Source organism: Corvus kubaryi, unplaced genomic scaffold (genome assembly GCF_017639235.1).
Source record: "Corvus kubaryi isolate FWS band 111438036 unplaced genomic scaffold, C.kubaryi_AGA036_p1.0 37152, whole genome shotgun sequence".
In the NCBI taxonomy this organism is placed as follows: domain Eukaryota; kingdom Metazoa; phylum Chordata; class Aves; order Passeriformes; family Corvidae; genus Corvus; species Corvus kubaryi.
In genome coordinates, this window is record NW_024581040.1 from 108,124 (window position 1) to 123,750 (window position 15,627).

Sequence of the window (15,627 nt, forward strand, 5' to 3'; positions counted from 1 at the left end):
CCACTGGAACCTCTGGCTGCTCCGTGCACACCAAACCCCTGGCAGGTTTCATTTGCATCCCAGCTCCACAATCCCTTGGAGCAGGAACACGCAGCACTGCTGCCAAGAGAAACATGTTGTCACCCTCCTTCTTCCACTAATACCAACTCTTTCTTCTGCAAGAATTTTAATGGAAGCCAGCACGCGAAAGAGCAAACTGCAGTTGTAACAGACTGACGGTTGGAATATTACAAGCCAGGCACCAGCCTCCAAAAATCCTCTGGAAGGAGTGTTCCTATGCAGCAATGCAAATCTGCAAGGGAACATCTTGGCTAAAACCTGGTGCCAAGAGAAGCTGCTTTGATGCTGGTGCCCCAACTTCCAGCCCATCCATCATCTGCAGGCCCTGGTGGTAAATTCACCCTGGCCACGCTCTGCTCTTGGGCATCGTCTTTCCCATGGCCTCTCCAGAGTGAATTTGGGGTTTAATCTGCAGGCAGAAATCCACTCCCACTCTTTTTTTTTTTTCTGGACAGCCTTCAAGGAGGAAGCTGAAGGCAAACTTACTATGCACAAGCAGTCGTTGAGCTGCTTTGGAAAGCTAATAATGCTCAGAGACAGCATGGTGTGGATGCACAGACTGCGCGTGTGAGGAGTCCAGGAGCCCACACCAAAACACACCAAAAACCTGCCTCAGTGGCTGGGGGCAGCCCAGCTTCCTGAAAAATACTGCCCAAGAGAACCAGAGCAGTCAGGGGTGCCCACGCTGCCAACACTGGCAAAAACACATTGCTAAACTTCATCTATTAAAACATTAAACCCACGTAACATTCCATTAACCAACACTTGAAACCCTCTCAGCACAAACCCAGACACATCCCTGAGCCTCCTTTCACTCGCTGCCTGCAGGTAGCTCAGCACACACCACTAAATTACCTGCAACAGGCTAAATATTCCTGCCCACTCCCCAGCTCCTCTGGTGTGCTGCCAAGGCACTGAAAGCTGTTTTTACTGAGGCAAGGGTCAATCCCAGTTCGAGGGCAGCACGCCTTGCTGCTCTGAGGCTTCACAACTCGCTTTTTCCGTGCTTAAAACAACATCTCCCTGAAACTATGCAAACGGCTGAGCACTCCCTGTGCCACAGCCAGAGAATCAGAGAGCAAACAAAGCCATTATCCCTAAGTTCTGGTGACCCCACCACTACCCACTCCATGTATTTTGGGGTTATTTTATATATTCATATTCTTTGGGGTTTATTATGTACTTGATCTCTACTTGTTCCTGGTCCAAACAGCTGCTAACAATACTAAAACTGGAGCTTCCCAGAGAGGCAGGTGCTGCCTGTCAGCTGGAAGTCCTGGGCATAAAAAGGCCATGGAGCACAGGGAACAGGCCCCGTGGGAATACTGCCAGCCTCCTCCTGTGTCAGGAAGGTGTTCCAGGCTTGGAAATTCAAGGCTTCAGAATAACAAAGTGTCCAAACAGAGCTGAAATCAATACTCATCACACAGACTGCTCTTTATTTATCAATATTTAGAATAAATGATAAAGCAAAAATTCCCTTCTGCCATAAAGCAGCTCATCCTGGAGAAAGGCAAGCAGACAATCCAATGGTCATTGTTAGGTGGGATTTATTGGGGGTTCAGGCCAGTGATGCCTAATCAGGGAAGAGAAAAATGGTTCTATGGCTATGGCCACAACAATGCTCCTTGCCATCACGGTGATCCCAGGCACTTTGGAGCTTCTTCATCCCTGGAACTGGCTAAGGAACAAGCTGGGGGGAATTCCATCTGATTTTCCACTTTTCCAATCCTACAACCTGGTGCATTGAATGGATCCATAAAACATTCCTGTTTTGCTGTACCTTAAGACAATGAATCAGAAGAACACAAAATACTTTAACACTTAAATGCAACAATTAATTAAACCCTAAATACTGGATCTGTTTGGAATACATTTCTGGCAAATATGAACCCCAAGCACAGACCACATTTTAGTACAATTTTGAAGTGTGTCTTCTGCAGACTTGAGGGATGCTTCCCACTTCAAGGAAACCTTCATGTGAAAAGAAGGATTCAATCCCTTGGATTCAACCCCATGGATACCAGGACATGAAATAACAGCTGCATTAAACCCAGCACTATTCAAAATCTATTCCCAAACCTTCTTCCTGTATGACTGTTTCAGAGATGCAGTAAGTTCCCAGCCCTGGGAGCTAATGGCAAAGCTTCCACCTGCTCCTGTGGACAAGGATTTTGGGGCTAACTGCAGCACCCTCCTCCTCCTCATCCTCTGCCCCTCCATTTTACAGCTGCCTGTACCAGGGTCTCTCACTTCTGCTTTGTGAAACAAGATGTGTTGCACTGTCCCTTTCTCACAGACACTTCTCCATCCACCCTGGAACAGCAGAGCAAGTAAGATGAGAGGTTTCCACTTAAGCAGCATTTATTGCTCTCCCTTTGTGCTGCATCGAGCACACTGGTGCTTCCCTATAACCACACTGCAATTCCATATATTTTCCTACTTCATGAGAAGCAAGGACAAGCCTCCAGCATGCAAACACTCCTCATTACACACCACACACACCACTTGGCTTCCTTGTGCATTCATCTCCAGGAGCCAACATGTTTGCGCCCTGTAATTTTTGTGTAATATCATCTGAACTTTGGCTCTCTACCCACTCTGGTTACTCACAGTCACATGTTCTCTGCTCTCTCCTACACTTTCCCATTGTTTGATCTTTGCTTGAAGCTCTTGGCCAAACCTTGTCTTGTTGCCCTAACACACTGAATATGGCATTTGAAAAACCAACCAACAAAAGCTGCCTCCATGCAGGATTTCAACTCTTGTTCTCCCTTCTTTGGACTGTAAATACTTAGGAGTCCTGGCTCAACAAATGCCATTTTGTCCCAGATCATATCCAGTGGAGTCACTGCATTTCCTGGGACAATTCAAGTTAATAGCTATGGGGAAGAGCATTGCTGCTTCTTTCCTACTTACAAGGTCCCAAACACTCTGACACTGAGACCCAGTCAACATCATAAAAAAAAAATTAAGAATTTAATTACACTTTCATCCCAAAATCCTTAGTGGTAAGAACTGTTGCCAATAAATCACTCGATGCAAGTGAAATTAATTGTTGATTAAAGCCCATTTATCACCGTTTAGTACCACAGAATTCACTCTCTCCTCTACATGAGGCACCTTTTCAGGAAGGTGGGGTAACACAAAGCACATACATAGGACACACAGAAATCACTGGGAGGGGGAACCCTTTAAAAGCATCTTCACAATGACAAGCAGAAGAAAACAGGCTCTTTCCTTCCCTCCCACACCCCAAGGGGTGTATCCAAACCAGAGCCGGGTCATGAGCACTGCCTGAGTTTCTAAGTCACCTAAAGCCCCCAACACAATGGGGAAATAAGGATGAGTCACTTTAACTGCTTTAGGGCCATTAGACCTCCCTGGGTATTAACTACTGGACTGCTCTGTGCAATCTGCCTGAGCACAGAGCATATTAAGATGTCAGCATGCAGAACATATTCCATATAGCATCCATTCCTGACAGGAATGAGTGGTTTCTTTGATGGACACCCCTAAGTTATCCATGCATTATTTCCAAAGAAAATGTGGCAGCCTCCAGCCCCGCAGCTGGGCCGGAGCTGGGGACACGGCGCTCCCACGGAGCCGGGAGCAGGACACAAAGGAGCAGGACAATGGAGCTGGGAGAGCAGGGGATCCTTTCAGGACGCCTCTGTTCAGCTGTCCTTGGGCTCCTGCTCCAGCAGAGCCCAGTCACACCAGCCTGGTGGTTAATAACACCAGAGATAAGGTGAGTTATAAGCCCAACACAAGTCAGATAGCAAGAGCCTAGAATCGGAAAACGCTGCCTGCTCCACCAACCACAGGGACAATGCCTTCAACGCTGCGAATGGAGCAAAATAGGAAAGGATTCTGGCATAAAACCCTGTGGCTCTGCCTGGGAGCATTAAAGCAGGGACGGCTGGGGAGGGAACGGGCAGAATGCAGCTGCTGAGACGTCACAGCAGAAACAATCTATTTATGTCCCTACTGGATTTCAGGACTGGCTCAGGAAGGCACTCAGAAATGCTGCTTCGTGAGACCACGCCAATAACAATCTAAAGAAAGCAATTTTGCAGAAAAGCCTTACTATACTCACTGTTATTATTTCTTAAATGCACTGGAAAAGAGCACAGCATGATCATGACTGCTTAACTGCACTTGAAAAGAGCTCAGCGTGCTCCTTAGATATTCAAAAATTAGTTTTACGCTAGGAGAGTACCAGAAAAAGACTCAAAAAAATCACATTTATATTGCATTTACCTTAGAAAATGGAATTTTAAAACACTAAAGCAAATCAGCACCACTTCTGCATATTCTATGTATCCATCAATTCAATCAATAAATCTTAAACTCTAAAAACATTAAGTCAAGCCATAAAATTCAGGGTTGTTACCCACAAGCATCACTTGAAAATATTTAACCAAGCCCACTGCCCATTCCCAAAAGCCTTGCAGGCATTAGGCTGAGAACAGCAGCTGAGACACAGGAATATCCAAAACCAGAAATGAGTGCCCCCAAAAAAGGCCATTTTCTAGTGTGGATAAAGCCAGGGCAGGCCGCGTGAGCTGCAGATCCCGGAATGTTTTGCTCCCACGGCTGGGAAGCACAGCTGACATTTCCTGCAGCCCTCCCGAGACGGGTCAGCACAGATGCAAGGCTGGAGCACAGGGAACTGGAGCGGCATCTGAGCACAAGGGAGCAAATGCCATCTTGCCAAAATCCTCTCTCCCTGCACGCACACCGCACCTCCACAGAACAGGGAAAAAAACCCTCCGATTCCAGAAGCAAATATCCTGTTAAACTTGCAATTTTCTTTTTTAAAGGAGATGGAGCAGTTACAAAACCTTTAGATGGATAAGACACCCTCACATCCATCCACTTTTCCCAAAGCTGGCTCCCAGCACTCTTGCAAACATCCCACATCCAGGACACCTGGGTGAATGCTGCCTGTCCAGCACCAGCACAGTGGCCAAGAGGCTCAGGAATCAGTCTGCAAAGCCCTGATGGAATACCAGCCTCTTGCCTGATCCAAAGACCAGGAATTTCAACAAACCACCATCGACACTCATCTCATTTTGTATTTAGTTCTCTTCTGACAAACCTTTCCAGTTTGGGCAGCTGTTTCCAAACATGCTGGTTTCACTTCTCTGCACATGGCCTGAGGGAGAGACACCCACCACCTGCAGCTGCAGTGGCACATGTGGGACAGGCAGGATAAAAAGCCACCCCAGGCATGGGTGAGATACAAGGGGTACAAGGGACAAGGTCTGCCAGTGCTCTGATTTGGTTTATTTCTGGGGCTTTATCACCAACATCACCACTGACCTCACAGCAAGTTCCAGCCAACACCAGCGGGGGAAGGAAGGTGTTAAACCCAAATGCAGCTCCCCACGACAGATCGTTGAGTTTATTACACACATTCAAAATGTAACGGGTTTCTAATACCTCTGCAAGATCCACACCTCCCTACGCAGGCTGACTACAGATCACAGCAGTAATTCATGCTGCCCTTTGCAGCTCGGCAGGGCCTGATGACTCTATACCATGGAAGGGCTCCAAAACGTAATTGATGCAGACAACCATGTTGATGTTTAGAAATCCATCCAAAGAACGCAAAAACAACTCCAGGAAAGTGTAGCTTACAGTGTTTTTTGAATATTCGTTATGCAGCCAGAAAAAAACCATATTTTTAAGACCAACATGCACCTAGGAGGTGGCTCCTTCCAATCCTGGAAACTTTCTTGGGTCATTTTAAAGGCCACATGGCTTCTCAAAGCTATAAAAAGCAATACAAAAGCAACTTTGTATTGGCACCTGAAAAGCCTTTGTTAATGCTTCCCAGAACAAAATCATCCTTTTTCCTGTTGTTCCCTGTAGTGTCTGTAAAGACACAAAAACCCCACAGATTCTTTCCTAGCAACACAGAGGTGAAGCATTCCCAAACAACACATTCTCACCACCCTCCACACATTAGGAATTGCTTTCCCAGACCTTTCCCTGCAATACAAGTGGGAAGTACGGACACAGCACATCTGCACACCCCCAGAAACAGCTGAATATTTACAGTCAACATCTTGTGAAAGCTGCAGCAAAACCTCATTTTCAGCAGACACACACATCAATTATTCTGAGAGTACTTAACAGGAAAATCCTCTCAAGTCAATACAACAAAAGCAATCACTTGAGACTCAGAGATTAATTTAAATTGGCAAGGTTTGAAAGAAGCACCTTGGAACTGCACGTTGAGAAGCTGATGGAACCTTTTGTTTACTGGACTAAAAATTAGTTTTGATAAAACTCTTCCTGCTAAGTCCAAAAACACTGAAAACCCACTCAGCAGAACACATTTAAGACTAGTCACAGGTCAAGAGGTTTAAACCAGGAAAACGTGCATATAAATACCCATTTAGAGCTGTCCAAATAAAAACATGTTCTACAGTTCCGAGATAAACAGCTTGTACCACACAAGGAGTGGGAGCCAGAGGCAGGTCCCTGCTTTGCATACTTTGGCACCAAACAACAATAATTTTGTGTCTTTCAGATTCCTTCTGCTGCACCAACACCAGCTGTGGATCTGTTCCAGCACACGAGGGATGCTCTGCAGTCCTTCAGCAAGCTCTACCCAAGAGCCAGCACTGGCCTCACTCACCCAATTTTCTTTTTGCCATTTTTAACATGCCATGATGCAGAAGCTGCTGCAGCTTCCAGCACCCACATCTTCATGGCTAACCAGGACCTTCAAACAATCACAGAACCATGGAGGGGGTTGGATGGGGAAGGACCTTCAAGATGATCTTGTTCCATCCCCTGCCATGGGCAGGACACCTTCCACTAGCCCAGGTCGCTCCACCTGGCCTTGGACACTGCCAGGGATGGAGCAGCTACAGCTTCTCTGGGCAACCTGCGCCAGCCCCTCCCCACCCTCCCAGGGAACAATTCCTTCCCAATATCCCATCCAGCCCTGCCCTCTGGCACTGGGAAGCCATTCCCTGTGCCCTGTCCCTCCATCCCTTGTCCCAAGTCCTCTCCAGCTCTCCTGGAGGCCCTGCAAGGGGCTCTGAGCTCTCCCTGGAGCCTTCTCTTCTCCAGGTGAGCACCCCCAGCTCTCCCAGCCCGGCTCCATGGCAGAGGGGCTCCAGCCCTCGGAGCATCTCCGTGGCCTCCTCTGGACTCTCCAGAAGCTCCACATCCTTCCTGTGCTGGGGACCCCAGGGCTGGAGGCAGCTCTGCAGGTGGGGGCCCACCTGAGCAGGGCAGAATTCCCCCCTCACCTGCTGCCCATGGTTGGTTCCTGAGCTGCCAGCACACATGGCTGAGTCACTGAACTTCTCATCAAACAGTATCCCCAAGTCCTTCTCCCCAAGGCTGCTTTCAATCCATTGTCCCCCAGCCTGGATTTGTGCTTGGAATTGACCTGACCCAGGTGCAGGACCTTGCACTTGCCCTTACTGAACTTCACACACACCCACCCCTCCAGCCTGTCCAGGTGCCTCTGGATGCCAGCCCTTCCCTCCAGTGTGTGACCACACTGGACAGTACAAAACACAGGGAAACCAGCCTGGTGGGACAGGATGCTAATCATGTAATATTTAGGGTTTAATCAATTTACCACTACAAACTTCCAAGCTTTCACAGTATTATCTACCTTTTCTTTCTTACTACGGTGTCCGACTTGATAAAGAGCTGTTGCTAAACCAGAATCTCACAGAAAATCTCCCTCAGGAGCACGTTAACAGGATTCAAACTTCATTCAATATTTTTATCGATGACCAGAGGGAACAGAGCACCTGCCAGCTCAGTTTGCAGATCAGGCAGCCCAACAAAGAGTGAGCAACAGTGAGGACATGTTTGTACAGAGCAACCTGACCCATGTAAGAGTGGCTTCAGCTCCCTAACACCACGTCTGCTTTCACAGAGCCCTGTACAAACACAGCCACAGCACAGGGCTGCACCCAGCAGGCTGAGAAATCCCAGTTAAAACCTCCTCACGCAACACGGTAGCAGAAAGGATAAAAATACAGTCCAAGGGTGTGCAACAAAGGAACAGCAAACACAAAAAAAGCAGTAAATAGATGTTTATCTCGGTATATTATAAAGGTAAGAGTCTGCTCTAGACTCCTCTAAGCAAGTTTTCCAGTCACAAGTGTGGAGAATTTAGGATGCAGAAAGGTGTAACAACACAAAGGGAGAACAGTGAGAGAATTCAGAGCCATTAAGGCTCTCAGAAGAAGATAAATTGAGCAGAAATGTTGTATATGCCTTCACATAAGAGGACACAGCACAGTAATGTGTGCTTTGGCATAGCAGAGAAGATCAGCTAACAGCTGAAAATAAAAAAACCTAGAAGAAATATTAAGGAAAATGCAGCTTAAAATGGCTAAACTACCAGAACAATCAACAAAGGAAAATGTTCCCTATCACCAGTTGTCTTCAAGGGAGAGATACGGCAGCCAAACACAAACTCCTGGACTCAGAACTGGGCCAAACAATGGGAATTGAAAGTGATACCTGGATATTTAAAGCCATCATCCTAATATTAACTTCTGGCTTTAAAACTCTGAATGGCAAAAATCTCAAATTAACTGCCCATGGAGCTGCTTGAAAGGAGAAAGTAGCAAGAATTACTACAGGTTTAAAACCATGTGGTAGGAGAAGAGCTTCTGTCAACTGAGGAAGTGCTGCCCTAGAACTGTAGCAGTGCTTTTTATCAGATGAGCGCCTGAAGCTCCACATTCCCACACAGCGGGTGGCAGGAGCCTGGTTGGAGGGGTGGGTTTTATCTCAGAGGGGGTGACTCAGAAGAAGCTGAGGTAGCTCAGCCATGGCTTGTGGGACTGCAGGATAAAGTGTTTCCTTTCCCATTCACTCGGCCTCAGCAATGGAGAACACTGGTGTAGGAGAGGAGTGACAACACAGACCGCAGGAAGGTCTGTATAAAATTACCTCACCACCTGAGTCCCAGAAATCCACACTGAAGTTCAGATCCTCCTGTGATGTTCTAAAACTGGAACCAATACTATTTGATCTACTTTAGAACACACTTCCCCCCAGTCTTCTCTGCCCCTCCTTGCTCACACAGGGAGGTTAAAAAAAATCAGTCACAGTTCTGCTGTTCCTGCTTGGCTCAACTGAGAGGTCAGAACGTCCTGCCAAGGAGGTAAGAGCTGTATTCTTCCTGTGCTGGGCCCACACCGGAAATATAACCTGAATCGAATGATAAACTGAGATCTCTAAACTATACTAAGAGATCTTTTAAAATCTCAGATTAATCCTTCAGTTAGGAAACACTCCATGGAAAAGGCAAAGGCTGCCTCCTGACTGCTTGCAGCTACTCCCGCCAAAGGCAAATTCACACTCCAGGATCTTGGATCAGTTGAAAGCTCAGCGTAACAGATTTTGCAGAGATTCCAACCCTCATTCCCCCGCATTAAGTTTTTCTTTTCCCAATTAGTAAAGGCAGGCAGAGAAAATGACCCTCTTTATCTCTCTGCAGCGCAGACATCAGCTCCCTGTGCCACATCGCCCTGAGCAGCTGGGCCTGCTGAAGGACATGAAAATCAAATGCACTTCCCTGAGGCAGCACCTGGGAAGTGAATTGAAGCTGCAGCCATGGCCACACTCATTAAGGATGGATTCTAAACCTCCTTGCTGCCGGCCCAGCTGTCCGGTAAAGCGCTGCCTAAGCTGCTTGGGAACAGAACTTACCCCTGACATTCTGCCAATTAAAAAGCATAAAATCCCCCTGCCAGCAGTGCTCAGCTCAACCTGCTGGAAGCAACAGGGCCAGAAGCACAGTGATGTGCTGGCTTAGCTCTTCAAATCCTTTGTGGAGGGAAAGAAAAAAAACACCTATCTTCTTGGAATTAGCAGGAATACCCAAGCTGAGGTTCAGAATGGCCACACTTCCACCCAGCAGAGAAAACCAAGCACAGTTCTTCCTGCTGGGTGGAAGTGTTATGCCATTGTACAGACTACACAACACCAAAAAACCAAGAGACAGAACAGCCTGTGTTCCGTCTGGCTAATGATGCCAGTAAGTGCAATGTACGTAGGAAGAGGAAATTATTGTACACATAGACACATATGGCTGGTAATATTTCTGCTTCAACAATGAAAAGGAGAAAAATGCAGCAAGAAAACATTTTCTCAACATCTGGGAATAAGTGGGAGCACCACTGGATTTCAGCGAGGGAGACATCCACAATATTTATTCTTTGAGTTTGCATAGCTGATCTGAAGAATAAAATCATTGCAAATGCATAAACAGCACTAAAAATATATATTTACTTACTGCAGCAGTTTCATATGTTCATACAGATTTCATGAATGCTCCTACAATATTCTGTTAGCACCATTTACAGCTATTGTTTGGAACTCCTCAAAGTTACGGTGGTTCCCATTTGTCTCTGCCAGGGAAGCCATCAGTCCAGGGGACAGTGGCACAGACAAGTGACAGAGCCTGTGACAGACAAGCTCCCCAATCCTTTGCCCAAACGACTAAGCTTGTCAGGAGCCCAAAAATAACAGTTCTTGTATGGAAAATGGAAAAAGCTTGGGATTTAATTGGATGAGCCACTCAAGAGTTCACTCGCCACTGCAGAGCATAGAAGAGAGGATATCCCTGACCTTCCTTCTCTTGCCTTTCTCCTCCACTAATCCATTTCCCTGTCCAAGGCTCCCAAATGAAGCCGTGTGCTGGCCTGGTAAGGAAAAGATCCCCATCATAGGCAGAGCACAGCTCAAGGCCTTTCTCTGGAGCTGCCATCAGGTTCAGCACCTGCAAAATACACCAGGGGCTTTCCGACTTTCTCTAAGGTTTCAGAGCTTAAAGCAAAAGAGGAAGAGGCTCTAAGCCTTTAGTGTGGCTTCTAAAGCTACAGAGCACAGCAACAGCACAACAATCCTGTGAGGAAAAACCCAAGGGCTGCCTAATCAGCTCACTGCAGTGATATCCTCCAGTGCCATTCCTGCTTCTTTGGCAACTTCAACTTGCAAACCATCCTTAGCTTCGAGGTTCCTTCCACCAAAACACAGAGGAGTCACAATAATTCCAGTGTATACAAGCTTTCTCCTCTCCCTCCACACCATGACCTTTATCCTTAGGGATATGTATGACTTTCTTATCCTTACACAAGCCACTCTTTTCCACAGGGCTCCTCCTTATAACTCCCTGGGAGGAGCATCACTCCCTCTGCAGCTCTCTTCATGCCCACCACATCACTTTGGCTGCAGCTATGGGAAGATCCCTCACTCCCACTTATATCTGCAGTTCTCGGCTGACCTCTCTGCCCAACAACCCTTCTCTCCTCAGCACTTTTCCATGAACTTCAGACCATGGATACCTTCTCTTTCTCAGCTGATTTAGGTCCTTCCTTCCTGATTTTCCTGCAGTGCTGTATGTTTCCATTCCTGTCTCTCCTGATGGCACTGATCTTCCTTCAGTCAGGCACAGGGGAGGGAAGAACAGCTCCCAGCAGCTCTCACCTTTAATCCACTTTTCTCCAGCATATCAGAAGCTCAGAAATCCGAGGATCACCTCTGCTAACCCTGTGCTGCCAGCTCTCCCTTGCCTACAGTGCTCAACTTGCACTCCTGCCAAACTGATCCTCCCAACCCAGACTCTTTCCAGCTTCTCTCCAGAAAGGCAGCTGATAACAATAATGAGAACTCTGAAATGCTTTTTTTTCATCCAGTGACTTTTCCATTAGCCACATCACTAATCCCAAGATATTTGCCTTTCTTCCAAACAGCTAAAAGCGTAGGTTTGACCTACGCCCTTTACTCCTGACCTTTTGTTTCTCTCCCTCTCTCCAAACTGTTACACATCCCTTCACTCTGAGGAGATCACAAATAGATCACCCCATAACAAAACCCAAGAGATCTCCACAGCCTCCCTCCCCATACTGCATCCATCCCTGCTCAAACTGTAATTTTAGAGCCTGTCTCCCTCTGGCCATGCTCCCTGGGACTCACCAGCCTGGCAGGGACACAGGGTCACATCTAGAGTCACCTGCTCCAAGGACAGAAATTTCACCTGCCAAAGAACTACAACTGTGTGAAAAGGGCATCCCTAACACCAACAGAAACACTCCTGGTTTTGCTGTATTTGCAGACCGGGATTTTCTAGACAGGCACAAGCAGGTATATTCTTACCTATGGCCACAGCAGCCCTGCAAATACCCAGCACAGCGAGCATTTCCTGTATTCCACAGGAATTCCTGTATTCCTCTTATAGCTCAAGCAATCTCTGTCTAAATACAGAGAAGAAAATTCAAAAGTCTTCTCTGGAAGTGACTTCAAACCTTATTTTCCCTTCTTCTTCATCTAAAAGCTTTCCTTCATCAAGAGACTGTGGAAAAACTGTTAGATTGCCCAGCTGTGAGGGTAGGTGCACAGACCCTTGAGCTCCCAAAATTCAGCGTGACCTTGTCCCAGTCCCCCTCGGATCATCTCTTCCACAGCTCACTCTTTTCACCTTCAGTCTTCCACAAGCCTCAACCAGCTCCAAACTGCTCTTCCCAGGGGACTGATTCCACTTTTCCCTCACAGGAAGCTTTAACACGAAATAAAATGTCTCTCTTCTCCCTGGCATATTTTCAGGCAGGGAAGAACAGAGCAGTGACCCTTCCATAAAACCAAATCCTACCTTTTTATTTTTCACTCTAGTCTATGGGAAAGACAATAAAAGCCTGGTACTTAGCACAGAGAAATTCCAATTTAGAACAGTGCCCTTTTTTAAAGTCAAGGGGACACAGGGTTGTGACTTGAGTTATTGTCCCCTGGCACACTCAGCAGCTTCCAAGATCTCGGGATCGAGTAATGGAGCCGAGTTTCCTCCCTGACATCACCACACGTTCCCCCTGCGTGCCCAGAGCCACGACACAGTAACAGGTTTTGCCACTACAATTAGTTTTCTTGCCATGGGGTTTCCCCATAAAGGGACAGGAACAAGGACATCCAAAGGCAAATGTGGACACGACTGCAGAGCTCGTCCATTCCCGGGGCACAACCACAGTACTCAACCTGGTTTAGGTTCCCCCTCTCTCCCTTACCAAAGGATTACAAGAAATGTGTTTTCAAGCCCAAGATCTGGCTCGCTCCACTTCCTGAAACACAAACTTCAAAGCCAAATCAGACCATTTCAGTGTTAATTATGGCTCATTTCTTCATTTAAGGAAATGAAGGATGCAAACGAGCCTATGTTTGGGGCTGTGGCAGGAGCCAAACCTCCATCCTCAGAGCAGGCGATGCCAATAGTGCACACAACCATGCTGGTATTTATTTTCTTATGTGTTCTGAAACAGTTTAATAACAATTTTTGAAGTCTGCACCCCTTATAACACCCAGAACCAACATAAGTTAGTCACTCCTGGATGTCCTGACTGCTTCCAAGACTGCACCTTAATGCCAGATTAAGCAGAATTACGCAAGCTCCACATTATAAAAACACTCCCAGGTCTTTGGGTGAAAGGCCCGAGTGAGGATGAACAGCACCATTCCAACTCCAAGCTTCCGAAACAAGGACCCACAGAACAGCTCATCCACGGCTCTCCTCGAGCAGCGTTATCCTCGCTCCTTTTGTCTTCCTTTCTAACCCCGAGACTCTCTCGGGCTGAAGTCAGAGAACAACATGTCATTGTTCAAGCTTAATGAGTCAACGTTAATTTTCCCATTGTTTATTTAAACCCCCTTTAAAACAGCATCAGTGGCGTTAATTACGTTGAAATACTGATGTTTTGTTGGGGGGCCGGGTGTGAGAAGGAAGAGGCGTTTTCCACAGAGAAGCGGGTCGCTGGCAGATGTTCGGACGGCGCGGTGCGGATCTCGGGGGGAGTGATCCAACCCCTCACGGGGAAGTGGGTGATCCCCTCATCAGGGGGCTGGTTCCCTCACCGGGAAGGGGCCCAACCCCTCACGGGGGTGGTCGGTCCCATCGCAGGTGGAGGGTTCATCCCCTCACCGTTCTCCCCCGCCGGGTCGGCCCCTCGCCGCCGCCGTCGCAACACGCCACCCGCTGTCCCCCGCCCCCGGGCCGCTCTCCCCTGCCGCGGGTCACCTTGACAGCCAGCCCCGGCCCCCCGCACTCCCCTCTGTGCCGCTCCCCGCCGCGGCGCAGCGCCGGGCCCGCGCACAAAGCCCCGGCCGGGGGGGGGAGGGCGACCAAGCCCGGCCTGAGAGACCGCAGTCGCGCGGGGCGGCGCGAGGGAAGTACCTGGAAGTCCCTGTCCTCGTTGAAGCGGGAGAACCTGTCCGCCATTTCGCGCCGGCCCAACCCGGCCCGGCCCCGCTCCGGCCGCCGCCGCCTCCGCCCTCAGCGCCGCCCGCCTGCACCGCCCCCGCCGCACCGCGCATGCGCCGCCCGCCGATCACGTGCGCAGCAAAGCCGGTCACGTGATCGGCAGCGAGGGATTCCCTCAACACGGCGCCACCGTGCGGAGCGGCGGAGAAGAGCGGCTACTGGAGCGGGGCCCGGTGGGGCGGCGGCGGCAAGACCGGCCCGCAGACAGCGACACGCCGGGGGTCGGCACACCGAGGGGACGGAACCGGCTTGCACGGCCGGCCGCGCCCTCAAGGCTGCGCCGCGACAGGTCACGTCCCGCCGAGCCGCGCTGCGCGTCTGGCTGCAGATAGCAACGCGCATGCGCACCCCGGCGGCCAATGACAGCGCGAGCGACGACACGCGCGCGCCCGACAACCAATGAGGGGGCGGGCAGCGCACGCGCGTGCCTAGCAGCCAATTAGGGCGCGAGCTGCCGCGCAGCGCGGGGCTCCCTTTCCCGCCCCCTGTTGCGCGCATGTGCAAAGCCGTCGCACGGCGAGGGCTCGACCCGGGGAACGGAGAGCGCGAGCCCCGCTTCAGCGTTCCCGCCCTCCCGGCTCTAGCCAATGGGAGCTGCCCCAGTCGCTTGAATGATGGTCGTGCGAGCCAATGGGACCGCGGGCTCTCCACCGCCCCCCGGTGTGCGCCTCGGGCCGTGCCGCCTGCCGGGGCGGCGCATGCGCAGAGCCGGTTCGGCGGGGCCCGCGCGGGGGTGGCTGAGGGCGGCCCGGAGCCCTCGGCGCTGGGAGCGGCCCCGGGCCTGGGGCGAGCCCTGACGGGGGTAACAGTGCCCGCGCCCAGCCCTGAGGTGGGGGCCAGCACAAATCCTGAGGCGGATCGCGGTACTCAGAGCCAGCCCTGCGGTGCAGCCCAGGGCCCGGCGGAGCCGTGCTCGTGTCCCTGGCTCGTGCCCCGGCCCTCCGGCCGGGCTGCAGGAGCCTCTCCTCGTCCCTTGGTGGGAAGTGTGTGCCCGGCTCGTGCAGCCACAGCCGTCCTTCTCTGCAGTGGCACAGCAGCAGTGCCGTGGGCAATACCGGGGGGCTGGGGGCCGATGCTAGGTTAGGGGCTGGAGTCTCCGTCTGGTTTTGGGATCGGGATCGGGTCTAGGATCTACATCTGGGTCTGGATTTGGGGGCCAGGGCTGGCGACCTGGGGCTGAAGGATGGATTTGGGGGCCTTGGCTGGTTTCGGGGTCTAGGTCTGGGTCTGGATTTGCGGGCTAGGGCTGCGTTTGGAGTCTGGGT

The 15,627-nt window shown here is 49.9% G+C and overlaps 1 protein-coding gene across 3 annotated transcripts in view; it reads right to left on the bottom strand.

Moving 5' to 3' along the window:
• The window catches only part of GPATCH8 (G-patch domain containing 8), a 54,491-nt gene extending 40,109 nt beyond the window's left edge, over positions 1–14,382 (bottom strand). For 2 of the 3 annotated variants that reach the window (XM_042021570.1, XM_042021567.1), the window contains exon 1: positions 14,276–14,382. In XM_042021570.1, the coding sequence (XP_041877504.1) occupies positions 14,276–14,320 (45 nt within the window). In that variant the 5' untranslated portion in view covers positions 14,321–14,382. The remainder of the gene's footprint in view (positions 1–14,275) is intronic. The other variant, XM_042021565.1, reaches the window with a different exon arrangement.
• Positions 14,383–15,627: the final 1,245 nt, after the last annotated feature.